General features: G+C 50.3%; 1 protein-coding gene across 1 annotated transcript in view; it reads right to left on the reverse strand.

The window, feature by feature from the left end:
- Positions 1-27,904, reverse strand: part of TMEM178B (transmembrane protein 178B) — a 337,749-nt gene that overhangs the window by 213,390 nt on the left and 96,455 nt on the right. The window contains exon 2 of the mRNA XM_082693866.1: positions 11,444-11,557. Coding sequence (XP_082549992.1) covers positions 11,444-11,557 — 114 coding nt within the window. The remainder of the gene's footprint in view (positions 1-11,443; positions 11,558-27,904) is intronic.

Consider the following 27,904-nt stretch of genomic DNA (forward strand, 5'->3'; position numbering starts at 1 on the left):
AAAAAAACCCAGAAGTGGAAAATAAATAGCTTTCTGTCATTTCTTTTGACTACTTGAGCTCTTGCATGGAGGGGCGGCTAGCCTGGCGACTCGTGGGGAGGGTTCTTCACTTGCTTTGGACAATGGGGGCGGGGTAGGAGAGGAGGATGACTCCTCCCATAGGACTGTCCCATAGGACAATAAAAATTAGAAAGCCTAGGACCTAAGAAAATGGGCAGAGAGAACAGAAGAGTCTGTGAGTAGGTCTGTCTGGTAAGGCATAGGGAAGGGGTCCTCAGGGAGAGGAAAGAGCTCGACTCCTGCGACCACCAAGGCCTGGGCTCCAGCTGCACCTCTGTCTCTTACAGGCTCGCACTCTGAGCCAGGGCTCCATCGGAGTCTCAGTCCCTCTTACCACCAACCTCAAGCAATCACTCCATCCAATGCCCACATGGTGGACACTGCACACACCACCCAGGACCCCCATCAAGGAAGGATTTGTTGCCCTGGTTCTGGGAGGGCTGTTGGCCTTTCAGGGGTCAGCCCCTTCTGGGGATTACTCAGACACAGAGCATGGAGGCCCAAAGCTGTCCCTACTCTGGTGAGCCCACATCCAAGAAGTAATGTTACCAGGTAGGAGGCTCCGGCCCAGCCATCTGACCCCATTCCAGAAACTCTAAAGAGTCACTTGTGGGACCAGAGCCCTCTGCAAGGGACGGGGTGGGGGGCGTGTCACTGGGCCTGTATTATAGCTGGACTTCTCCCTCTGTCTCATCCTGCTCTTCCCTTCCTTACTGCAGAACTGGGTCCTTAGGGCACTGCTTAATAAACAACCTCCGGCAAAACTCCACCTCAGAATCTTTCCAGGGAACCTGACCTGCAACAACCTGGCCCAGATTTGGCACAGGTCATGATGAGACACTTCTCCTGCCACCTCGCCTCACCTGCCCAGGGCACAGATCAGCAGAAAAGCCTAAGAACACCCCAGTTAGCTCTGGGAGTGGGGCTTCTCGGAGCCCAAGGGCAGCATGACAAGTCAGGATCTGGGCGACTCAAGGGAATGTGTGTTTCCAGCCCCTGAAAGATGGCCGGCGCACTCAAAACACCTGTAAGGTTGTGATTTAATGTCTGAATGTTCATAATCAACAGCTTATAATTTGGAAGTGGAATCTATTTAAGAAATTTGAGGATTGTTCGGAACTACACTGTCTGATATGGTAGCTGCTCGGCCATGTGTGATCATTTAAATTTAAATTAAGTTAAATTAGACATTCAATTGCTTAATTGCACTACTCCTATTTCAAGGGCTCCACAGTCAGATATGGCTTAAGGCTAGCATATTGGGAAATGCAGATTTATAGATCATCTCCATCATGCCAGGAAGTTCATCTGGATGGCCCTGGTTGGAATGTTGAATTACAAAGAATCCAAGAATGTTTTAATTGTAGTCAATACCAAGCTTCCATGGAAGACTCCCAAGATAGATATGCATAGAGAGTGAAGCAAGACAAGTAACACATTATTTTTGGCTCAGGTTTAGCTCCACCTCCCACCTTCTACACATAAAATTACAGTTTTATATGAGCAAGGCTGAACTCCATGGAGAACTACTTTAGGTAAGCCTGAGTTACCCAGAACCAGACCAACCTCTTGACCTTCTATGACCTCCAAGTCCAAACCAAAGTCAGATACCAGCAAAAGACCAAAAAATAGCAGAGAACATCAGCCCCAAAGTCAAACTAGCACAGGGGTCAGCTCCCCCAATTATCTCAGCGGACCAAACATTTTAGCTCAGCCTGGTAACTCCATCACTAACATGATGGCCAAAAAAATAAATAAAAAGTCCTTAAACCTGATCAGTTTATGCAGCCTTTCTTCTTAGTCATGAACAGAAATGTGGGGTTTGTCCTAGCAGCCAACACTGACGATCACTAAATATGACTTGATGGGCAACACCAGAGTCTTGGACTCAGCAATGCTTCATTGTCTCTCCAGCAACCCTACATATTCTGCCCTACCTTCACTCTGGATTTGGTTCTTGCCTTCTGCCCACTCCATGAACCTGGCATTTCAGATCCTCACTGCTTCCCTAGAACCCCTGCTATCAGGACTCAAGTTCCATCTTTCTCCCCATGGTCACGGCTACAGAATAGGCCCACCACGCTCAAGCTCAGCCCTACTTCCCAAGGAGACTCAGGTCAGACAGAGCTGTAGCCCCCCTCACACCCAACTCACAGGTTATAAGCGATCTTGAAGGCCAATCTATCTCCCTGTAATTCTTAGTCCTTCTTCATTGGTAACGCAGAATGGCAATATCCATGACCACAGCCTACACCATCCCATAGCCCATCCTGAGCACAGAGTTGAAAATAAGGAGCATCCTTTTCCCCCAGAATAGGAATATCATGCCTCAACCTTGACTATGCCAACTATCCTCTTCCTAGACCCACCTCCTTTCCCTAAATCCCTAAACCTCTTGCAGTATTTCCACTTCAGGAAGAGAAGAGCATTTGATCACAGTACAGACTGGAAATTGCAGCCTCCCTAAAAGGCAGGCTGAGCCGCAACAGTTGAGAGAATCATTTCCATGCTCCCGTCAATGATTTCAGTACAAATGTACTCACAGCATATTTATCTTCAAAGCTCTGAAAATGTTACTTCTTAGCCACTTAGTATGTAAATCTTCTAGAGACTCCTGTTATTGTCTAAACTGTATTCTTATTGGACACAAATGGTAAATTAGAGGGCTGCTTCTGCTATTGCTATCCCACTGAGGATCCCAAACACTGATGATTTTCTGTTCTGAAATTCCTTTCACAATATGCCACACTGTTGCCATTCAGCACATAATCCTCTCAGCCACTTTCTACTCCCACACTGTGCGCACCTGATACAAGCTCCCATCACACACACCTGTTCAGACAGCAAACCCACCACAGACCCACTAACACGTGCAGCCACACAGGAGGCAAACACCCACACAGTCTGTGCAGAGTTCAAGAGAAAAGCCCCCAGGTCCACAAAAGGTCATTTTAAATCCTCTCCCCCACATCCTATGGGGACCCCAATGCCTGGTACAACTCTGCCCTCCTATAATCGAGGCATCTAATAATGCCTCCTGGTATTAGGTTTTGCAGACTTACTGAGTTCATGTTAATTATTTTAATTTAAACTTTTTAATAACTCTCAAGACAGGTATTACTACCTGTTTTACAGATGAGTGTATTGGATTTAAAACACTGACATAGTTTGCCCAGGGTCATATACCTAGACAGTGACAGAGCTGGAACTCAATCCAGTGCCCCCTAGCCTCAGTGGAGCCTGAAGCCAGTTTCCAAAATGAAGAACGTTGGAGACACAACAAAGAGGTTTCAGGCTAGATGTTAGGAAAATGCTAATAGTATACATAATGCAGAAAGACAGACAAAGAAAATAGCTTACCTCTTCCATGCTGTTTTATTCAATTAACAAAAAGAAATATGGAGGAAAAGTGAATTACCAAAGCTATAATAGAAAATAGACACAGACACACAGACAACAAACAATACACGAATAGGGTTAAAAGTCCTGCTTCTGTGTGAGAGGCTGTACTAAATTCAATATTCCTTCTCCCAACCTCCATTCAAGGCCCACATACTCTCTGTCCTCCCGAGCCTTCATTGACCACTACAGCCCCCACCAATGTCCCCTCCAACACCAAGCTTTCTCAAACTCTGGAGATTCTGATTCAATAGGCCTGGGTTGGGGCCCATGAATTAACAATTCTAATGAGTTTGCAGATGATGCAGAATGGCCCATGGACCACATTTGAGTGGCACCAGTAGACTCTAATACGACCTTTACCATGAAATACAGAACTTAATTACCTTTTCTGCTAGAACATTCTGATACCCAGATGCCTCTCTCCTACCCTTCACCATAGTCCTACCATCTTCAGAAGCAGCCTCAACTCCAAAGCCTAGGACCAATCCTAGTTTGAGACCTAGCAGTTTGAGACTGCTGCTTTTACTAAAATTATCTCCCATTTTGATCAAGGCATGATACCCCTTGACCTGTGTATCCCGGACCTTAAATGTGGGCTTTTCTCAGGCACTGCTCTCTATTCCTTATGCTAACTCCCTAATGTTCTAGATTTCCTATAGAAGTGGGGCCTATAAGAACTGGATCATGTAGCCCTGAATCCCCACTGTATTCATACCTGCTGACCCACTGCCTTGATGATAAGTGTCTGCTGCCCAGACATCCATGCCTCATCCAACCCACAGTCACCGTTGCTGAGCTATTCCTGCCCGCTGGAATATTCAGTTTCTGGTTTTATTCCTTCCCCCGACTGTTACAGCGTGCCTGGACAGTGAGCTGTGACTGTCCAAGCTGTCGGAAAGAGGAATCACAAGTCATACAGGGCTTCCTTTTCAGCACCTAGAGCCTGGACAGTTCCCCCCAGGAGGGCCAAGAAGAGGCAGATCCCAGGTCATCCCCACTTTTCCCTAGCTCCAAAAAACAAACAAACAAACAGGCCATGCCTCTGTGCGAGGTAGTTTGGGCTTCTACTTTGCTTTTATGCCCTCTGTAAGGAAATCTTGCTGACATAAGTGAGGAGTTCGGGACCCATGATGTGTGCATGTCAGTAGCATTAGCCTATGTTCTGGGTAGTCAATAAACATTAAGCAACAAGCAGTCTGATCCCTTGCCAGGTTGGCACCTGGAAATAGATCATCCAATTTGGAAAGCAGAATACCTTTTAATATCCCCTCCAGCACCTAACACAGGGCTCCTCCATGAATATTGAATGAATAAATGAACAAATGGGCGAGGGAAGTTAGTGGGGTTGTGCCCAGCTCTCCTTTGTGGCGTCTGATTCACATCGCTCAGCAGAAGGAGGCAGGTTCCAATGTACGGAAGCTGTGAGAATGTTTCTAGGCCAGACTCCCAGCTAATGCCCCACACAAACTTGGACTCACACATTCGTGAGTTGTGTTTGACAAACACAATGACACCGACACAGGGATTCTCAGATTTGCTTCAGTACAGGGATCATCAGCGCATCTTTAACAGAAAGCACTGTATCCTCCAACCCAACTTTTACCCAGGCTTCCTTCCTTCCCACTCCTGAGGCCATCTCAGAAATAAACCCCCATCCTGTCCACTCCATTCCTGTCGCCGACCCCCAGTCAGGCCAGCCACCGCAGTAGGTGGGAATGAGAGCATCTGCACTACAATTTTAGGGAACTCTGCACTACCTTTAACCACTGCATCGTCATCCCTTTGGGTTAGGTCTTTTGAAAGTTAAAAATACTATTGGGGGGGGGGGTAATCCAAGAAGATGTGAGCACCTTTGCACAAACAAGTTCATTGAATTTTTGACAGGCAGGGGAAGCTGCGAGGAGGAGGAGTGTCCCGGCAGGAGTTACCGCTGCAAGGGCAGATGGAGGTGCAGTGGCACGTGAAGGGGGCTGTGCTCTCTGCCTGGCTTGCTGCAGAAAAAACCAGAAGCTCTGGGAGGACAGGCACAGAGCAGCCCATGGGGATCCTCAAAAGTTTACAACATTCCCTGCAAGGGCTAGGTGGGGTTGAGGGACAAAGACGTTTGCAAAAAGCAAAGACTTCAGGACGCCAACTGACATATGGTGATGTCCTGATGATTGAGTTTCTGTGCGACCAAGCTTTCACAGTGCTGGGGATGGCTTCTCACTAGGCATGACCCCCACGGAGGCCAGTCTTGCAAGCAAGAGGCAGCTCACAACAGACTGCACGCAGTAAGAGCCTCACGCAGGCTGGGCTCTGATGCGGATGCAGGGGAAAGAAAATGGCTGACACTGCAGGGGACCCAAGCTTCTAATGTCTGGGATGTTTACTTCATTAAGCTGTTTTACATAACAGCAGCCAGAAACAGAAAGGGAAAAAATAGCTGGAGGAAGTCCGCTGGAGTTTGGACCTGGATTCTGAGTCTCCGATTCCTCCAAGGCCAAGGTGGAACCTCTGGTAAACCACTTTCTCCCTGGCTTGGCTACTCTGTCTGCAAAGGAGCTGGAAAACTGCGCTGGGCTCCTAGGAGGAAACCTCAAGGGGCGTTACAGTGGATATGACAAAAAGGTAGTCATCACTGGGGTAGTTACTGTTCTTTTATTTTCATCCCAAGCCCCTTGGTCTACCACATTCATCCTCCTTCCCCAGCCTCCTTCTGATGGCTGGGGAAGGAGGGACCAGAAATCCAGGCAACTCCTGAGCTTGGAGCCCAGAAGTCTTAATGGGCAGAAAGTCCAGAGCGTAGATGAACAGGCTGGTCCAGGAGCTGCCGGGGCAGTTCACAGGGAAAAGAAAAGAAAAGTGCCATCAGGCAAGAAGCAAACATAAATCCAAGTCCAAAAGGCCAAAGCCAGGGGGAAAGAGCAGGAAGAAGCCTCGGGAGCAAGGGGTAGGCATGACCTGGCAGTGGCTAGAAGAAATGAAACAGCAGCCCCAGGGAGACTAGGGTCCAGGGGCAGGATGCACTAATTATGGAAAGAGGAGAGGGTGTGGAAAAGGCCAGAAGAGAGGGAGACCAGGTAGGGCTTGGCCAAGCAGAGTACGGTAAGTGTTCTGCGCTGAAATGTACAACAGAGCAGCAGGACAGACCAAGCTTCTCACCACATGCCAACCTGGGTGGGCGCTGGCCCCCAAAATTGAGCTAGCCTACAGGCCGCCCACTATGGACACCCTCCAGCTTTGGGGTCAGGGAGCCAGGTGTGTCATCTGAGGGTCTACATTAGACAAGAAACTTCCGGATTTTCATTTCTTCTCCCTCTTTTAGCACACTCACTGAAACGCCCTTGCTTCTTCATGGCCTCAGGCTCCATCTCGGTCTGTCTGTCTCCCTCCCCTACACCCCTGCCTTCTTCTCCTCTCCTCCATCTTTAAGGACCCATCTTATTTCTCGGACCCCACTTCCCAGAGCTCCTGTGTGAGCGTGTGTTGTTGGAAGAGCGCCCTCAGGAGGATGGGGGAGCAGGGATGGTGATGTCCGGGCTGGCCATCATTCCTCCTCTCTCCCTCCCTGGCCAGCTGGAAATGTGCCCTGGGACCATCCCATCTAATTAACTGAAATTTCAGTCTTGACAGAAGGAGGCTTTAAAATAAATAAATAAATAAATAAATAAACAACGCTAGCTTTCTTGGCCCTCAGCCTCCCGAGAGATAAGGCAGAGGCTCTGACTGCAGGGAAGTGGAGTCCCAGCTCCCTGATTCCTGCTGCCAGGGGCAATCAGCTGCGAGCAGAAACCTCCATCCTGAAAACACCATGTGGAATGCAAAACCGTAACTGCACAAAAATGGTGACTCGGGAGTGCTAGGGCTCAGACCCCAGGGGAAACTCGGCAGCAGCAAAGCAGAGATAGGAGGTACGTACCCTTCTCGTACCTTCCACCAGGTGCCTGCCCTGTGGCTCCCAGGCAGGCTCCTCGGGACCACCTGGTGCAATACCACTCGTGCCAGCTCCTTCTGCAGAAGCCCTGATCTCTCAGACGTCTTCGCAGACCCAGCTTTCTCGCCCTCTGGGCTCCCCAGGCCCTAGCACAGGCCACCAGGCTCCCTGCCCACCCACTTCCCCTTGCCCAACCAATGGCCACATGCAGGCCCCCTGCTTCACTGAAAGGGCATCACCAAAGGGACTCCTGTGGCACATGGAGCAAAGGCAGAGCCACTGGGGATGGCCTCAAGGGCCCCTGGAGGTGGCAGGAGGACACAGAATTCTCCCAATAAGGGCTGCAAACTCAGGCAGAGCTGCAGAGCATGAGAAGCCTGCGGGGTCATTGTTTTCTAGAGACCAGAGGAAGTGGCAGTGTTTCAGGTGCCACCGCAGCGCCAGCCTGCTTCCCCTGCACAGCCGCTCATCTGATTTCATCATAATCAAAACATCACACCAGGCAGCCCATCCAGAGAGTAGCACTGGCCAAGCTCGTCTCCCGTCGCCACCGTCCACCCCTCACGGGCCCCCCGCTGGAGGGGGCAGGAGGCTCTGAGTCAGAACCACGGAGTCTGGACAAACACCACTCGGGGTCACTGGAACTTAACGGGAGGCAGTGGACGGACAGGGCGGCAAAGGGATTGCCCCAGACAGAGAGTCATGCCTGGGGGGAATGAGGGCACAGCTCCAACTCTGGAAGGGGTTCTGCCTCCTCCCAGGGAGCTCCGACCCGGGTGGGAAGACAACAAGCAGAGAGTGCTTCACCAGCCATCGCCACCCAGCCCAAGTAAACCTCGCCAACACGTCACTCAGACGAGCCAGCATTCATACCTCAGAGACCACCCCCCCACCCCCCCACCCCCCACACATGCACACACTTATACTTTTGGCTCTCTGGCCTTTATTATCTCTTTACACTTGGATTTATAAGCCTAGTGACCTACAAATAATTTTATTCCTTCACTACTCTTCACTTGACCATAAAGTGGATGAGCTCTCGGCCAGACAGTGAAGCCTCCCACTGATGGTGGAAACTGTTGAGAAACCACAGCACAGTTTTAAACCAAACTGTGCTTTTCCTATTAGAAAAAAAAAATATGTATTTCCCCACATCAAGGGGTGATGACCACATGAAGAACGTTTAACCTCAATTTAAGCAAAGTCTGAAATATTTTCCAAATTGTTTCAGAAAAAATACCGATTTCTTGCCTTTGGTAAATATGATCTATTGAGAAAAAAATGACAGAATGTAGGATATTATGGTCAAATTCCGAAATGATAACCAGCCTGGGATCAATGGGTTATGGATTTATTTGATCTCATTGACAGTATTACAGAGTACAGAGCTCTCAAATATGAAATCAGAGTCCGATTTTTTTTTTTTAATTTCCAAAGCTTGGTTATAGGGGTTTGCTAGCCTTTGTAGTTTCTATTTTATTTCAAAGGGGGCTCATGAGCCCCCTTCCCACCTATCAATATCAATTGATATTGATATCAATCAATATCTGACCTTTGAAAATTAAAATTGACATTTATTATCCTTTCCCATGACGCCAGCATTGACAATTACACTTAGCACCAACGTCAGATGGGACAGATGGTCACCTGCCCTCCGGCTGAGAATAGCTATCACTGATATCAGAAATGGCAAATGTTCTCTGCCTGCTTAATAGCCCATTAGGCCACTCTGTGAAACAGGCAGACAAATCCCTCCAAAAAGCATCCGCTTCACCCACCGTGGGATGCCAAAGACTTCACGTATCAGTCGGTGAGAGTGCTTTTATCCGTTCAAAACAGAAAACTATTAGCACCCCGATTCACAGGCATCATCTGCCCACTCGAGTTTGCAGAACCCAATGGTGCCGCGGTTTCAGAACAAGGACCCCAGAGATGCTGTATTCCAAGAAGATTCCACAAACCTTAGCGTTGGCCTCCTCTCTCTGTCTTTGCCAACACCATGTAACATCCCAGCAATGCCACAGTAGGTAATTTAGTCGAATTCCAGGGATCCAGGGATCTACTGTGCGCAGCCCATAACATTCTACTGAGTTTCCCTGGAAATGCCTCAGAGCAATTTACACTAATTCTCCTTCTTGCTGGAAAACTCTCACAAAGTACCCTAATTGCTTGAAACAATTATACTATATTGTAACCATCACACTGCCTTGTAATTATTTGCGTTGTGAATGGGTCCTTCCCCCACCCCCCCACCTCTACCTCCAGGTGTGAGCTCTTTCAAAGAGTTCTCTGTGGCCTCAGTGTGTGTCTGGTACATAGAAAAACTCAGTACCTTTGGTTGAATTGAGTAAATATGAACCAAAGCCACACCGATCACTTCTTCTTAGCTTCTGTTATGACCCCATAATTTAAGTTATATTTAAGTGGTTACTCGGCAAGGCTTATCATGAACCTTGAACATCTACTGCAGGCTTCTGTTACCGTAGACCAATGTAAGTGGGAAATGAGCAGTCATTTTTGAGAATCTATGTAATTGTCTCCGTAAGTGTCTACGGCCAAAAAAAAAAAAAATTTTTTTTTTTTTTTTTTTTTTTTTTTAGTAATCCTGATTACTAGTATTTCTAAGGCAAATCTCACATTAAAGTTAAGTAAGTATGTGTAAGCCTAGCTCAATGTCTGGTGCACAGGAATGCACTTGCAACGTTAGCGCTCTGTCCCCACGTCTGCTTGCTGTGTCTGGTAATGTCACAGCCTGAAGGTAACAACTTAGTTAATGCTTTCCAGCCACTGACACCAGCCCCACCACTTCGGGCCAGCGGCAGGAGCAATCATCCAAACACCTGGTCACAGTCTTTTTTTCCTGAAACCAGTGAATCGTTGCTCTGTTTTAATTTTACGTGCCTCTCTCCCCTGCCTCCACCTCAAGCCATGGTCGTTTGATTAAAGCCAAACTAACAAGTGGAAGATACCCGTCAGCCGCCGAGCATGCAAGACGGGACTAGGCAACAATGAAGGGAAGAAAGAGGTTTTCGACCTTCTTCAAAACTGACGGAACAATTTAGCAAACCATAAAAGACCCTCCCTCGCATATTTCTATGTCTTGTGAGATCACGTGGGGGGAAGGCTGCAACAGAAAAGAAATGCCAAATGCAGGAGAGACAATTTAGAGCAGAATATGTCCCCTGAAGAACTGTGCCACCAGCAAAGGACAGCTTCCGGGACACGGACAAGCAGGACAATCCACGGAATGGGAAAATGGAAATAGCCACTACCTTGGCTTGCTAATGAAGTTGTCCTCTTACCACAATTAGCATCTCTGAAGGTTCCCAACCAAGAAACTCCCTAAGAGCTGGAGGCAGCTATCCTGACCTCACCTGGGCAGTCACATGCGCACTGGATCCCCAAACCTCTCGTTCTTGGGGAAACAAGAGATCCTATCCCTTAGCGACTCACCCAGACACAAACTCCCAATGCTATGTAGCCTGCAACCCCCAGCAGGCCTCACCAAGTACAAAGAACGGCATGAGGGATTCACAGGTTGCCACGAGAATTCTCCAAGCAACTCAGGAGACGCACTGAAGTTAGATCCCAGGAGCTGGTTTCATTAGGTAGTGAAGTCATACCTGGGTAACCAAGTAAGATTACCGATCATTTGTCAGTTCATTACTTTGGGGTTGTTCGTTTTCTTTTTTTCTTTTTTTTTTTCTTTCTTTATGCTACATGTATTTGTTGCCTTGATTTTTTTTTTTTTTTTTTTAAGTAGGCTCTCTGTCCCAACATAGGGCTTGAACTCACAACCCCAAGATCAAGAGACACATGCTCTTCCAACGGAGCGCCCCTGTTTTTAATTTTAGGAGCAAACTCTGTAAGTCTACTGCCATCAAAGCCAACGGAGGCAATTCTGACCCACAGGCACTGACGCTTGAAGGAATCACTGTCGTGCTCTGAGACCATCTACAGGCCTAAGAGGCACATTCGTCCGTCCAGACCAGGCTGCCGATGGGCATCCAAACCTCTGTGACCTCTGAAGGCCACCGCCAGAGAAAGAAACTCAGGTGTACTTACGAAGGGCGTGCCACTCGTCCTGACGGATGGTCTTCGTGATGTTGAAAGTGAGGTTCCTGGGGATGGTGGCTGAGGAGTAGTGGTATTTGATGTACGTGCATCGTTCAATTTCTCCTGCCGAAGAGAGACGGGAAACCGAACGTTAATGGGCAGCAACCGTATCTTGAGGCAGTTTCCGGGACCCATTTTTTTGTCCTGGGGAAAGAGACTTGTCTCCTATCGGGCCTGGTGACAACTATAGTTTACACAAGGCATTAACTTTGACTCCAAAAAGTCATGTCTACTTTCCAGAGAGTCAACTATAAAGTCCAACACCATTGATTTAGATAGAAAAATACCTCCCCGGCATCATTCAGAGATGGAAAGAACCAGCCTCTTCTCAGCCTTCTGCCCGGAGGGAGGGTGGAAATCAAGCCCCTTAACACACTCAACATCAGGTCCAATGGGACCTTTCCTGATCATTTGACTAGTGAAGCACGCATTGCTCACTTATCAAAGGACTCCTATCTCAGAACAGAGTTTCTCAAAGTGTGGTCCAAGGACCGCCAGCCTCCTCCAAGAACTTGCTAGAAATGTCCTTTCCTAGGCCTAATCCCAGATCTGCCAAATCAGAAACTCAAAGGTAGATCTTGCCATTTGAATTTTAATAAGCCCTCCAGGTGATTCTTTTGTACGCCAAAGTTTGAGAATCTAACAAAATTACCAATGTATTAATTCATAAATCCAGCATGTTTGCAAATTCCAAAAGAAAAGGCCAATTAGGAGTTCCTTCCCCGTTACTTTTGGTCTCCTGTAGGCATGTCTTTTGACACTTGCATATCTGGGGAATATTAAAACTCAGTGTCGGGGGAGTCATTGTGAAGAATCAGGGAAGAAGTGATTTTTAAGGATTAGGGGTTTAAAATGTGGTTTTGCACCTGAATAGATTTTGATGGTAATCCATTTTGCACCCCACTGATTTTCAATTTATAAATGGTGACACCTGATTGAATTGTTTGACCCCTGGCTCACCGTCTGCAGGGAACCCGGCAATTGGTGAAGGGCAGTAATTTAGACAGTAGCTCTCATGAAACGGATGCCTTATTGTAAATCCTATCTGGACAACTGCCCTACTGTGAGTTATTGCAAACACTCTTCCAGTGGGACAGACATTGTTTGGAGAGGCAAAGTTAGGAGAAAGTGCTAGACACGCTTTTCCTTTTTCGCCTCCTCTGCCTCTGTCCCCTTAGCCTCTCAATGTCCTCAAGTCTTTCACATACCCCTGGCATGCCCCCTGACCACACCCCCACCGGGTCTTCCTTCTTCCCTAACTTACTATCTTGCTATGCCTTCTCGGAAAAGTAGTCTATCAGACCATCTCAACTCACGTTCATACTCTAAGACCATGATGTTCTGATTTCCATGACTATCTCCAATAGCATCACCTCCCATTCGGTCAACAACATAATAAAGTCCCTGGCCATCCCCACTGCCTCCCCATCTCTAGTGGGGCCCGTCCTCCCTGACATCCAGCTGGTCACCAAGCCGGAAGCCAGCCCATCCTCCGTGCCTTCAGCCTCTAGAGTAATCGCGTGAATACAACAACCCATCTCAGCAAACAGCCACATTTACTAAGGACTTGCTGGCAGGAAACACTTGTCAAGGGCTTCATAAACCGATGGTTTCCTGCTCTACTCATGTCACGACATGCCCAGAAGAGATGCATGCAAGGCTCCTCGAGGTGAACAGATGCCGCCTCCCTGTGAAGGAACCAACACCCCCAACCCACTTGTAACCCTCCATGTTCAGGACTTTTTCCAACGGCAGAAACCCCCATGCTGGATGTAGTCTTACTTCGTCCTTCATACAACCCAATTAAGTAGGCGTTGCTATGACCATCAGCATAATAGGGTATTTCACAAAAGAGAAAAAAGGCTCAAAAAAATGAGGGGACTTTCCCGAGGAAATGGCAGCACCAGGATGAGAACCCAGAAGCGTGTGACCGGAGCTTCCCTCCACCAGGACACCCTCCACAGTGCTGCTTGGACTGTATTCCAGAAAGGAAACCAAGGTCTTTTTCTTTTTTTTTTTTTTAAGATTTATTTATTTATTTATTTGACAGACAGAGATCACAAGTAGGCAGAGAGGCAGGCAGAGAGAGAGAGAGCCGGAAGCAGGCTCCCTGCTGAGCAGAGAGCCCGATGCGGGGCTCGATCCCAGGACCCTGGGATCATGACCTGAGCCGAAGGCAGAGGCTTTAACCCACTGAGCCACCCAGGCGCCCCACCAAGGTCTCTTTTATGCACGGGATCAACTGCACACTCCTCGGGCAGGAAGTCCCAGCCTGGGGGGCTTTCCCACCCCACCCTGCATCTGCTGAATCCAAGGCCTCTGCACCTTCCCTCCCAAGAAGTGGTCAGTATGGTGGCTCCCCGGCAAAGCCTTCCTGGCAGCTTGGCCTGCGCCCAGCAACAGCGAGCAGTAGTGGTTCGACCGGGTCCCTCCGCTCCCCTCCCTGAGCTCCTGCCCTATTGCGGCAAGCACACCGACGGGCTATGATTTATCAGTTTACACACCGCGCTCCCCCCACTAGATTATGAGTTTCTCAAGGGCAGGGACTGGTCTTATCCATTCATCTGGCTCTGTGTGGCTCCCAGCACTGGGTGAGCACCAGTAACACGTGCTGGGAGGAAGAGAATGAATAATCTGTAAAACCACAGTGGGCGAGGCATCCAGCCGCTTCTGTTCCATGCAAGGGACTGAAATAATTGAGGTGAATCAGAATCTAACAAATAAAGGGAAGGGATGGCTGCAGAAGCCCTTTCCTATCTGGATACAGTTAGGGAGTGAGGCTTATCTGGTCACGGCGACATGGGGAAAAACCAGACGGACACAGAACAGCCTCTCACTGCACTTTGGAAATGTAAGCCGAGGAGCAACGAGGTCCATGTTTCTGGGTTTTGTTTTAAGAAGAAAGAGGAGAGGAAAATACAAAGGGTAAAGCATTGTATCAAGAATCCGGATCGTCGGTGACCTGATCGTCGAGCAGGTCATGCTGGACGCCGCTTCGGAGATGCCAAGCAGGATCTCCCGGAAATGGCCAGATGAGTGGCCATCACCGATGTCTGCGAAAAATAACGGATTTCTTGGCCAAGATCAGGTTCTCTCAGGGTCAAAGCAAACTCTGTAAGTGGCCATGGGTTCCAGGCAAGCTGCAGCCAGCTGCCTCCATCTCCCGCCCCCCCAGGCCCCCAGCCCCCCAGCCCTCAAGCCACCTGACACTCGGCGCTGCAGGTGATGGGCCCGAGCCGGGCCTGGAACAGCCCCGCTGGAGGCCTCACTATTTGCTTTGCCTCAGGGAGGCAAGCATCCTGTCTTTGACAGCAATTAAATGTGAAAGACTCAAATATTGCCTAAGAAGAGAGGCAAAATATTTATCCATGTGTCTGCAGGTCCTGTCAGTGTGCTGGGCTTTTGTAAATACAGGCGCCATCTGGGCACCGAATTCGTGTGCCCAGAACGTGGGCTTCCCAATACAAATAGGTTTTCCAGCAACAACCCTGAGGGGCTACCTGAGAGGCAGGGGAGAAGCCCACAGCCTTCCCTGGAGGGAAGGTCAAACCTGTCTTCCCGACTCCTACCTTCCAGCAGGGAGGCCTCAGCCTGGATAGGGCAGGGGACACCCTCAGGAATGAAGACAACTTAAGCCTTCATCCATACTCTGCTTTCGGGGCTGGTGACCTTCCTGTCGGCCACCTCAGGCTCCCGGGCAGACAGGATACCCAAATGGGTAGTTAAGAATTTCAAAAATGGAAAATTTACAAAGCTGAGCCCAGGGCGTGCTGAGGCCAACAATGGGGGTTGTGGGGACATACAGCCAGTGACAGAAGGACTTGGTATAACCTAAGCCTGGAGAGACAGAGGGAGCAGACACCAGAACCTAGAAAGAATGGCCGCAGGTGGAGGGGTGACATGACCTTGGGCAGAGGGTCTCAGCCAGCCGGGGTGAGGGGACTAGGGATAAACATGCGACCTCTCACTCCTCCTTCCCCCAGTAGCCCAGCCCACCAGAAGCGGGAAGAGGAGGGGGAGCCCAGGAGCTGAGAGCAGGCGCAAGGTGGAGGGGGTCCAACGGGCAACACGAGCATCCGGCTCACTTCCCTTTTTTCCCTTTCCTCCTTGCTCCTCTCCCATCGCCCTGGCCCGCTCTTCTTCTAAAGGCATCAGTCCCGTTCTCCCTCACGCCAGTGTCAGCCAGCTCCTTCTCCCTTCCACCTCCCCCTGCAAAGGAAGACCCCAGGACAAGGAAGAGTGGGAGACGGTTCCCATCCTTTTCCCCCATCTCAAATCCTTGAAGACCCAAGGTCCGAGGGTGATGACTCACTTTAAGCCCTCAGTGTGATCCTGACGCACAGGGAGCACTCAGGATCGTTAGTCTCACTCGCTGTCCTACAACCGCTTACTCTAAGGGGGCAAGACCGAAGCAGTCAGAAATAACATGAGCAACCACTGCTGACATCATGCCACATACATTTTAAATACATACATAAATACATAGATGTATATATTTATATATATATAATGAGAAATTTCTGCACACAAAAACCCTAGGAGGCTGGCAGCACAAGAGCTCTGAGATACCCTAGAACAGGAGGAGACAGACCAGGGGAGAGGCAGAGACGGCACCAGACGCTGAATTCTGGATTCCGCTCATACCTTACAACAGCGCTGGTAAGCGGTTCTCCTCTCCTGCGCATCTGCCATCGGTGAGACCTGGTTTCCGAAACCCTTGTGGAAGGCTTCAGTATCTTAAGGAGGAAGCTTCTCAGGCAAAGCGATTGGAGAGGCAGCCCTGAGACCCACCCCCACCCCCACTCCACTGGAAATTCTCTGCCCTGAACAGGTGCCACAGCACTTTCAATTCTTCCATTAGAGAGTTGTTCCTTTGGATCAAGTACTATGCTATTAGAGCTCTAATGGGGCTGCCCTCTGAAGACGTTCAGACGGGTGGCACTGAGTCACTAACAGGGCTGTGAGTAAGCGAGCTCCCAGAGAAGCTGGGAAGGGCATGAAGAATCCACTGAGGGAGGGGAAGGGCAGGGCGTGTGCAAAGGCAAACTCACAACTTCACAGGGTGGGCTCCAAGAAAAATGAGGACATGGGAACTCCCCCGCCCCATGTTGAAGGCGGAGCAATCAGTACAGCCACTACAGAAGACACTATGGGGCTTCCCCGCGGACAAAAAAATAGTACTACCGTATGATCCAGCAATCCCACTGACAGGTATGTATTTGGAGGAAATGAAATCACTATTTTTTTTTTTTTAAGTTTTGTTTATGTTAAGTAATCTCTACACCCAACACGGGGTTTGAACTCATGACTGGAGATCAAGAGTCACATTCTCTATCGACTGAGCCAGCCAGGCATCCCTGAAATCATTATCGTTGTTTGTTTTGTTTCTTTTGTTTTTTATTGGAGAGAGAGAAAACACAAGGAGAGGGGCAAAGGGAGATGAAGAAGCAGACTTCCCAGTGAGCAGGGAGCCCGACACAGGACTCGATCCCAGGGCCCCGGGATCATGGCTTGAGCCAAAGGCAGATGCTTAAATAAGCCACGCTGGTGCCCCTGAACTCACTGTCTTCAAGAGCTAGCTGCACACCCATGCTTACTGCAGCGCTATCCACGACAGCAAAGACATGGAAACAACCTAAGTGCCCATCAATGGATAAAGAAAATGTGGGAGACACATGTGTGTATGTAGGTAGGTGAGTAGATATATATGAATATATATAACAGAGTATCGTTCAGCCATAAACAAAGGAAATCCTGTCATTTGCAACAACATGGATGGACCTTCAAAGCATTATGCTAAGTCACAAAAAGAGGGAGATCGTATAGTCTCCTTTACATGTGGATTTTAAGAACACACTGAGACAGAACAGATCAGCCACTGCCAGAGGCAGAGGGGATAGTGGTACAGGAGCTGAGTGAGGATAGCAGGTTACCCGTTATAAAAAAGTTCTAGAGATATAATATACAGCATGCTGACTCAAATTAATAACATACATTCGAAGGTTGCTACGAGTAGATCTTAAAGGTTCTCATCACAAGAACAAAATTGGCAACTATATGGGGATGAATGTTCATTATTGTGGCGATCGTTTCTCAGTATATGCATATATCAAATCAACACACTGTGCACCTTGAACTAACGCGGTATTAGATGTCGATGGTATTTCAATAAAACTGGGGGGAAAAGTGGAACAAGTCAGTCTGGACATGTGATAGTCAAATGTGCTTAGGAAACATTAAGTTAAAAATATCTAAATGGTTTACTTATTATGGGACTCCAAGAGTTTCTTATGTATGCTGTGCCTCCCTCCCCCGCCCCTGCCCTTACCCCCCCAAGAAAGGACTGGTGCGGCAGGCAGACTTATCCCCAACAACTTTGACCCCAAATCCTTTCTTATTCAAAGAACAGTTCCTACCACTGCATTGTGAGTTCCTCACCATCAGAAGCCCCTTCTCGGAGGGATGAAGAAGGGAGATTGGGGTCTGTTACTCAATCAGATGATCCCTAAGGTAAATGAAGTAGTCGGCTCTGAGTATTTGCTGGCCTCCCCTCAGAAGCCATTTGCTGGAAGTTACCAGCCAAGCAACACCAGGGTCAAATGTCCATCTGGGAACTGTGTCTGCATCTCGCCTTGAAATAAGCCTGGACCTCTGTGGACAGAGCCAGGGCAGGGCCTCAGTGTACCCTGGATTCCCACTGCAGTCGCAGGGAGCACCGCCAGGAAAGCTGACAGCACCCCCTATGCTCTCCCTGCCTCAACACGCTTCGCAAGCCCACTTAGTCCACACGAGGCAGCCTACAGGAGAACGGGAGGGGGGAGCAAACCTCAGGCAAGGGTGGGAGAGCCAGAGAGCACCCTGGGGCCTTGGGTGGAGCACAAGTTAGTTACACAGAGGGTGACCTCTGGGACCCCACCCCAGCGGGCAGCTCAGCAGCGCACACTTCACAGCTTTCTCCTCCCTCCCCTGTTTCCCAGGGACTCCCGCACATCTCCTGTCTGCAGGCCACACTGGGGCAGGGAGAGCTGTAGGAGAGCGGGGAATGTGGTCTGTACACCTGACACCAGTGTGGCTGGTATTAGGTAAAAGGACCCGGTCTGACTTAATCCACGCGTCTCCCTCATAGCAGGGCTCCATCCTTAGAAGTCTTTTGGATGCCTACCCCATGTCGATGCTCCCAGTTCCTCCCAGCAACCCACTGGGGTCGCTAGCGGTTTCCCCATCTGACTGAAGGAGGAAGCAGGGCAGGCAGGTGAGGCCGGAACCCCTCAGCCGGCCAGGTGAGAAGCCGGGGTCTCTCAGTGGGCGCACGACACTTTCACACATCACAGCTGGGATGCCTCACAGCCTGTTGAGGGTTTACTGGGAACAGGATTTTTTTTTTTTTTTTGCAGCCCCAGTGCCTTGTAGGGAGAAGGAACTTGATCCATTCATTAGTGAAGGAAGAAAGAAGAGGAGGAGGAGATGACACCCAGGCCTTCTCCGCTGCTCCTCTCTCGGTGCTGACAGCACAAGCGCCCAGAACACTGGGGTCTGGCCTGCCGGCCCACCGGCCTCAGCCTGCCATTTGAGGGCAGCGTCACCCCCACCCCGGGGTCTGACAGCCCTCTGTCCCCCTTCCCGCCCGAGGCCCGTGCTCTGTGCTTAACATACGGGAAGATTAAACAGGGGGTAGAAACACATGGAAAAACAAGGAAAACCAACATTAAAAAGAGAGAGAGAGATGAAACCAGTTAAAAGTTTAAGTCTTATTCAAAGAGCTTTTTTTTTTTCCCCCAAGGAAAAAATGAGTTAAAATGCCATCGTCACAGGGAGAGAAAGTGGAGAGCTTTCCCTGTAGCAAGTGAGGAAAGCCATCGCCCGCTGCATGACTGTGGTCACCGCCGAACACGTGAGCGGTCCTAAGAGGGAGGGTGGAGGTCCGGGAATTCGAGGTTGGACATTAGAAGCCAAACTGTGTCCCCGATGAAAAAGCAGGGAAGCAGACCACCGTGCTCCAGAGGTTCAAGGAGGGCAGAACAGCCGGGGTCCCCCACCCCTCCCCACCCTGTCTGCCAGTGGGGCCGAAGGGGGATAGGACTGGGAAGGGCACATGCTGGGCTACTCCACCAACCACAATGTTGGCAAGAATCTCCCTGCCGCCGGGGAGGGGGCGCAGCTTGTCAGCGAAGTCTATTTCAAGAACCCCCACCTTCCACCACCTTCTCAGGCGCCTCTTAGCACCTTCTGCTCCTCCCAGATGTTCTGAGCCCAAGAATTTGCCAGGCTTACAGCCGCTGCAGGCCCAGCCAGGATAGGTTTTCTTTAGACTGAGGGAAAGTGTTAGGTTTTCTCTTTTTAATGCTTTCAAATGAATTCCACTTGGTGTGCTTTGTTTTCCCGCTTGGGCCTTTTAATGTCCGCGCGCACTGCAGGGTTTACAAGCGGAGCCGTGTTCAGGGGGCCCTCCCGAATCACACACATGGCATTCCGGTCTCAGAACCCCAGCTGCTGACTGCCGGCACCCCACTCATCCCCCAACACATGCCTGACCCCTCGCCTTGGGCCCGGACATCTTCCTCCGGCTGCTGCCATCACCAGGTGATGTGCACCTGCGTCCCCTCTTTCTACTGGAACTAACAGCTTCGAGCAAGGGGGGCTGCCGGGGCTTCAGCTCTGCGCTCCCAAGGACCAAAATGGTGCCATGAAGTGCTGTCATTCGTTCCAACCACAGCTTAGTTCGATGCCTGCTTTCTCTGTATTAGGAACTATACAGAGTTCTTTAGTACGCATTATCTCGTCGGACCCTGGAAGGTACGTCCTGTTACACTCCCCATTTTGCCGATGAGAACGTAGAGGCTTAGCAAGGGCCCAGGTGGGATGCAAAGCCATCGGATACCACACCCATCAAGACACACTGAGGAAAGCCAACCAAGCTCTTCGGCAAGAGACCCCAGAGGTCTTCAGTCAGAAACAAATGAAGCAGAACTCTTCCGTTGACGGGGACTTCCGGCTTCTCCAGGCTTTGCTGCTCTTACCAGAGTAAGATGAAGTGTTGGCCTCCAAAGTTCCCCAGAGAGTGGAGAGTCCCTGGTCATAGGGGAGGGGAAGTTAGGGGACCTTCCATGCGTGCCCCTCAGCCACACTCTTGTCCCCATTCCCAGGACAAGCCACTTAGCAGGAGAGCTCTCAGGCAAGGTACCCAAGCCCTCAGAGCCTCACGTCTTCAAAGGCAGAAGGCAGATAATAGCACTCGCCTGCCAGGACTGAGAAGCGTAAGTGAGCCAACCTAACGGCTGCCCTGTGTAAGCATCAGTAAATGCTCTCATGCCCCTCCCCACCCCAAGTCACCTTTCCTTCCAGAGAGCGCCTTCCAGCTTCCATGCCCACGCGGCCATAAAACCCAGCAGGACACTGGTTCAGTGGACGTGTCAAAGTCTCTCCTATACCACCGTTCCCCCTCCAGGCCTGTGCAAAACCCAGGGGACACCACAGTCCCTGGTCTGGGAGCCAGAGCAGAACCACAGCGGCCTGGCTCTGTGCATGGGCTGCCACGTCGCGGGGCTAGTCACACAAAGGGGACAAGACACAAGCACTTTCCCTGCCGAGACGGTCAAGCCACCACATGCTCAGGCAACTGTCTCTTCTCATTGTTTGGTTTGTCTGTATCTTGGTTACCTCCTGCCAGACCCAAATTAGTTCAAGCCCCTGAAGAAATTATTGGATTGTGAAGCTGTCATTCCACGAATTAGCTATCTGTCCCACGCATTTCATCAACGGGCCATCCTCATCCAAGCCATTACTCACATCCATCCTTCAACAGGGCAGTGCTGAAGAAAGAACTCTGCCCACGCACACACAAAACTTTCCTTGTGACCAGAAAGCAGACCAGTAAGAGAAAGCAATTTGAGGAGGGCCCTTGGGCCTGCTGGGAATTCACACCCTGACACACCCACCCCAGGCCCACTCCCCCGTCTCCTCCACCTGGACACCGCACACCCCATCGACCTGCCCAAGGAGCACAGCTAGAAAGGGGACGAGGCCAGCTTGGCGTGACCTGTGTGGGCCCTGGACATCAGGGTTTCCTTGTTGATCACTTACCCGCCATCTGTTTAATAAGCCCTTTGGACAGTTTTCCAGAGCGCCCCCCCCCACCCTGCGCCCCCAGCTCAGCTGCTCGTCTGTGTTCGTGGAATCCACAGCCTTTTCCTTTCTGGAAAAATCGGAACACGGCTTTCCTGCCTCCAGGCTCACAGCACTCCAGAGGCCACCTCGGAGGGTCGGGTCCCCCTACATTAACAGGACGGCCCCATGGGAGAAAACGGCCCCCTGCCAGCTCCTCCCTGGCCCTCAGAGTCCCCTGGCGCCCAGCACTGCAGTTAACAACCAAAACAAAGGGGGGCGCCTGGGGGCTCAGCTCATGGTCTCAGGGTCCTGGGATAGAGCCCCACGTGGCACTCCCTCCTCAGAGCGGAGTTGGCTTTTCTCTCTCCCTCTGCGCCGCCTCCTGAAGCGCGCTCGGGGTCCCCGCCTCCCCGCAGAGCGTGGCTCCCACACCTCTGCCTCCGGCTCCCCCCACCCCACCAGCCCCTCTGCGCTGCTCTATCCGTGACTGTGCTCCTGGGCCCACAGCCAAATAGCGTCCAACCCTCCACCATCTTCTGTGCTAAAGGCCACCTCGTCATTTTAAGATCTACGACGGTTTTTACCCAGATTTCCACATTCCTGGGTTCTGAATGCCTTTCCCCCCTTTCTGAATCTTTTTAGCAGGTTTTCAACAAGACATGTTCAAATGTCATTACACGGCAACCCCCTCACCAAAGGAAATAAAGGAGGACGGGTTCTTGTCGTGGCCCCCACAACACCCATCTTCCCGGTAAGGCTCGGGGCTGCCGCTTTTCCTCATTTGCTCGTGTGTTTTCCAGCTTGAAACGAGCTGCTTGGGAAAGGAGAAGGTGAGGTATGGCTTTAAATTACCGTGGAGGGTGTCGTAAATAACCCATTCCCTTATTCCCCTATCACGGCCCTAATAACCTTCTAGAAAGTTCAGAGCCCCAAGCCATCACTGCCCTCCCCACGGCCCCCCTCCCAGGGCTCAGACACCCAGCGCGCGAGGCCACAGCTCCTCCAGGCAGTTTCGGCTAGTGGAAGGATCATCAATCTCCAGGCTCTGACAGACAAACGAGGCGAGAAGGAGACCAAGTCTGGTTTTTCTCTGGAAAACAATGAGCTCATGCTTTCTCTCTGGGGACCCAGGAAGTGGAGACAGATCTCAAGATGGGGAGACAGTGATGGAGACAGGCAGGAGTGATGAAGAATGGGCAGGAAAGAGGGAGGAGGCCAGTCTGGCACTTTTTTAATGTCACTTTTGATAAGAATCCCCAGCTCTCGGGCCAGAGGGAAACATCCATTTTCTTTAAATTAAGGATCCAGCATGAGGCTGTTGTCCTAAAGGGGAGGGCCAGCGAGAAGATAAACTAGTCAGAAATTCTTCATTCTGCTCCTTCAGAGAAAAGAGGATCGTTCGTGAGTCACCAAAATTGCAAATACCACAGCAAAAATGGTTCTGCCTTTCTCTGTCCCTGCTGCTCGGATGTGGGGTTCAAGATCGGATACGTGGACGAAGACTTCAGGTAGCTTTTCCAATGGTGGGCCTAACACCTCCTCCCCCGTGGGAATCTTCATAAGGCCAAAGGTCAGTCATTTCTGACAGGCCGAACCAGATTTTAAAAAAGGAGAATTCAGACAGCTGTCCAGATGTTTCTAAACAGCTAAATCAATGTCTGATTGCGGCTAGGGGAAAAAGATATCCAGATTACAGAGTTTTCTGGTTTTCATTTGGGAAAAGGGAGTTATATAATCCTGATTTTCTTTACCAGTTAATTCAGAGAGAGAGAGAGAGAGAGGAGAGAGAGATTTTATGTGAGTCCCTATGTATCCCCATCCGGAAGCGTGTGTGTGTTTGAGGCAGGATCACAGGAAGAGGAGTTGTAGATCAGAAACCAAACCCAGGTGATTATTTTACTCCTTACCCTGTTGTGTGCCTTAGCTAAACAATGAATGGAAACTAAAGCTCACAAAAGGAAAGCAGAAAGCCCCAACAAATTATGTGGGGGTTTTTTTTACCTCTCTTTCCAAAACTGACTGTTTTCTTGTTGAAGTTAATTGGCTTGACTGGAGATGTTAAGCGTTAACTTTGCCGGACTCACTAGTTGGAATGAACTCGAACCCGGTGTGAATATGTGACCAGTGAATTGTCCCCCGTGACTCCAGCAGCCCTCCTGCGGTTGAGGGCCTGGGCCCCGGAGCTTGCTTGGGGCTGCGCCTGGCTTTGAGACTTGTGGGGGTAGGACAGTGGCCAAATGAATGCAGACTTCCGTGCCTCCACTTTGAGAAGAATCCAATTTATTTTAAAGATTTTATTTATTTATTTGACAGACTGAGATCACAAGTAGGCAGAGAGGCAGGCAGAGAGAGAGGAGGAAGCCGGCTCCCTGATGAGCACAGAGCCCGATGCGGAGCTCGATTTCAGGACCCTGATATCATGACCTGAGCTAAAGGCAGAGGCTTTAACCCACTGAGCCACCCAGGTGCCCCCGTGCCTCCACTTTGAAGGGAGAGGATGCAAACATCCACCCCACAGGGGGCCCTGAGAGATTTCAGTGAATTAATACAGATAAAGCACGGAACACCAGGCTCACTGTAAGCTCTCCATAAGGTCTGTGGCTATACTATATCCACAGAAGATGTTGATTTCTTACAAATCAAAACCACAATGAGATGCCACCTCACACCAGTCAGAATAGCTAAAATTAACAAGCCAGGAAATGACAGATGCTGACGAGGATGTGGAGAAAGGGGAGCCCTCCTACACTGTTGGTGGGAATGCAAGCTGGTGCAACCACTCTGGAAAACAGCATGGAGGTTCCTCAAAAAGTTTAAAATAGAGCTGCCCTATGACCCAGCAATCGCACTACTGGGTATTTACCCTAAAGATACAAACGTAGTGATCCGAGGGGCACATGCACCTAAATGTTTATAGCAGCCATGTCCACAATAGCCAAACTATGGAAAGTACCAAGATGTCCATCAACAGATGAATGGATCACAAAGAAGTGGTATATATATACGATGGAATACTACGTGGCCATCAAAAGAAATGAAATCTTGCCATTGGCAATGACGTGGATGGAAGTAGAGGGTATTGTGCTGAGTGAAATAAGTCAATCAGAGAAAGACAATTATCACATGATCTCCCAGATATGAAGAAGTTGAGAGGCACTGTGGGGGGTTTGGGGGGTAGGAAAGGAATAATGAAACAAGATGGGATCGGGAGGGAGACAAACCATAAGAGACTCTTAATCTCACAAAACAGGGGTTGCCAGCAGGGGGGTGGGGATAAGGAGAGGGTGGTTGGGTTATGGACACTGGGGAAGGTATGTGCTATGGTGAGTGCTATGAATTGTGTAAACCTGGCGATTCACAGACCTATACCCCTGGGGCTAATAATACATTCTATGTTGAGAAAAAATTTAAAAAAAATTTTAAAGATTATTTCTTCTATACATCATACACCATGAAAGTTTTTTTAAGACACGACGTGAGCACGTATCTGGCATGTTTTTGCAAAAGAAATGCATGCCCTAGGAGACAGGTTGCAGGCATCCTGTCCTTTCCCTGCCTTGTGCACTTTCTCAACTGGGCTCTGGCTTGCCCCCTACCCAGCTCAGGGCCCTTTCCCATAGGCTCCAACCCTGGCTATATCCCACCACCTGCTCCCACCTCAAGGACTGAGACCACTGCCCCCCACCTCACTGCCAGCCACCTCTAACACCTGTTACAGCAGTGACCTTCCTGAACGCATCTACTCACTCAACCCCCACTGACAACAATCACAGAAGCATCACTCCGAATGAACAGGATTAAGAAGTTGGACCACCCATAACCAGCAAAGAGGCCGTGGGGGAAAAATGTCTGCCCGGTGAGGACACGGGTGGGAGCCAGGATGGAATTTCTCTTTTACACTTTCTGGAAATGCTGTCTCACATTCTACCTCCCAATCAAAATAGCAAAAACCCGACAGAGTCAGGGAATATCAGAGTTTGGTAAAGACTGGGGGGAAAGCAGCTTTCGGACAGTTGCTGGGAGTGTAAGTTGTTATAAACACTTGACAAAAACCAAGTGAACTAGAGAGGCATATGCCCTACCGCCCAAAATTAAGCCCTCGTGGGCAAACTCCTAGTATGTGGGCAAGGATGTTCCGTACAGCACTGGTCAACCTAAAGGTCCATCGGTTAGAAAAAGAAAAAATGGTTATGGTCACAGGATAGGCTATTCTATGATAGTTTAAATGAAAAAACTAGAACTGTGCATATTGAGACAGAAAGAGTCCTCAAAATATAATGTTGAATGAAATAACAGAACTGTAGAGTCACACCTACAGTGTCTTTGCACCTTTTTATATTTTAAGTTTTTCCTCCCTTAAAAAAATGTACTCTTTTGGAACCCAATGGAAAAAAAAAAAATACAATCTCACTTGAGGAAGAAAGCCACCTGTTCTCTTAACAAAATCAAAGGCACGTGATCTAAGTTTTAACGGCGGGAGACCCTCCCAGGGGGCCCTGGCTCACCTCCAGCTGACCTTCTCCTACGGCATCTCACTAACCACCCGTGAGCCCCACTCCCCTCCCCTAGTGCACACAGGTGCCAGCCCTGCAGGGCTGGATGCCAAGTAGGACAAAGACACAGAGACAGAGGAAAGAAGGGAGCACAGGACACAGCGAACACTACCCGGTGCTGGGGGAGAGAGGGAAGGTCATGGATGGCTGAGGACATCAGGGAACCTGGGGAAAGTGGGAGAACCATGCTCGCCAGCCCGGCAGGGTGCAGGACGTGGAAGAAGGGGTCGCCTGGGGCCAGCCAGTGTTTGACGAGTCCACAGCTGAGTCCACAGGAGAAGACTACTCCAGAGTCAGGTTTGCTGGGGCCCCACAGGGGATCACTGGGGTTAGTGCCAGAGTACCGAGGGGGAGAACTCAGGCAGGGGACTGTCCAAGCACCAGAGCGGGACCTGGCTACAGCTAGAGGCACGGACTAGGAGGACACACGCGAAGCCCTTCTGATGGACACTGGCTTCGTAGCCGCTTGGATGTGACCTGCTCCTGCAGTAACAGGAGCAGCAGCATCCCTCCCGCGTGCAGGGCTGGTACCGCTGCTGCATCTGAGCCTAACAGCTGGTCCAACTCCCAGAGCGCAGGAGCAGAGAAGTGGCGAGCCGGTGCCCTCTGGGACCCCAGGCATCAAACTGAGTGAGCGGAGGAGAGCACACCATCCCGATGGAGTAACCCGCTCCTCGACAGGCTGCCAGCGCCGCCCTAAGGGCAGGGAACAGTGCTCCTGGGCCCCTCACAGAACTGGCACAGCACCAGCTTGGAGGGGGGGGCTTGGGGAAGGGGACCCAGAATCCAGAAAGCAGAGCTGAGAGCAGAGGAACCCCCCAGGGCAAACTCAAGTCATCAGAGGGGCAGGAGGCGGGGAAGGGTGCAGGGCGGATGGAGCAGTGAAAAGAGAACACAGGCAGCTATCACTGGAGACATTTCTACGCCCTCACGTTTGCCTCGCTTCCAGAAGAGGGACTACATGAAGATTTTCTAAATGAAAATAAATAAGACGACACCATCCCAGAGAGGTGGTGCTCCAAGTGCACACCACAGCGAAGCTTCTGGAACAGAATGAGACTCCAAGCAGCCTAGGGTTTGAGGGCAGGTAAGAAGTCGCCAAAGCCTGTGGAAACTGAACCACCAAGCCAGTGAAATAGACCCGTGGAAATGGAGAATATCATGCAGAACCTCCCACCCTATCTGGTCTCCAGCCATCCCCCCACCGGGAGCCCCGTTAGCTCCCAGGACGGCCAGGATGGTGTTCGTGCTGCTTCCTTCTCCCGGCCAGCCACTCCCCTCTCGCCCGGCCCAGGCAGTCACCTAGGGCTCCACTCCACCCTGCCCCCCAACACCCCAACAGGTTTCTCTATCGCCTCTAATGTCTCAGCTGATCTCAGACCCTCCCTGCTACCTTCTGTCTCCATGAAATTTCCCACATGTCCCTGTGTCTCTCCAGGCTCTAGAGGCCCCAACTCTTCCCCCACACACACCCCTGCCCGCATGGTCTAGCTGGCAGGCAGTGTGATGGAATGGAAGGACTGGACCGGAATTCAGACATCCAGGGGCAGCCTAAAACACACAAGCATTTACTGTATGGTCCGTAGAAGTCATGGACAGGGTGGCTTATGTAATATTTGTCTCACATTCTGGAAACTAAGTCCAAGATCAAGGTGCCAGGGCTGTTTTCTGAGGAGATCGCTCCTCCTGGCTGCTTTGCTCTGTCCTCACATGGCACAGAAGGGGAGAGTAGGGAGGAATAGAGCGGCAGGGC

The sequence above is a fragment of the Mustela nivalis genome (assembly GCF_964662115.1).
Source record: "Mustela nivalis genome assembly, chromosome: 12".
Classification (NCBI taxonomy): Eukaryota; Metazoa; Chordata; class Mammalia; order Carnivora; family Mustelidae; genus Mustela; species Mustela nivalis.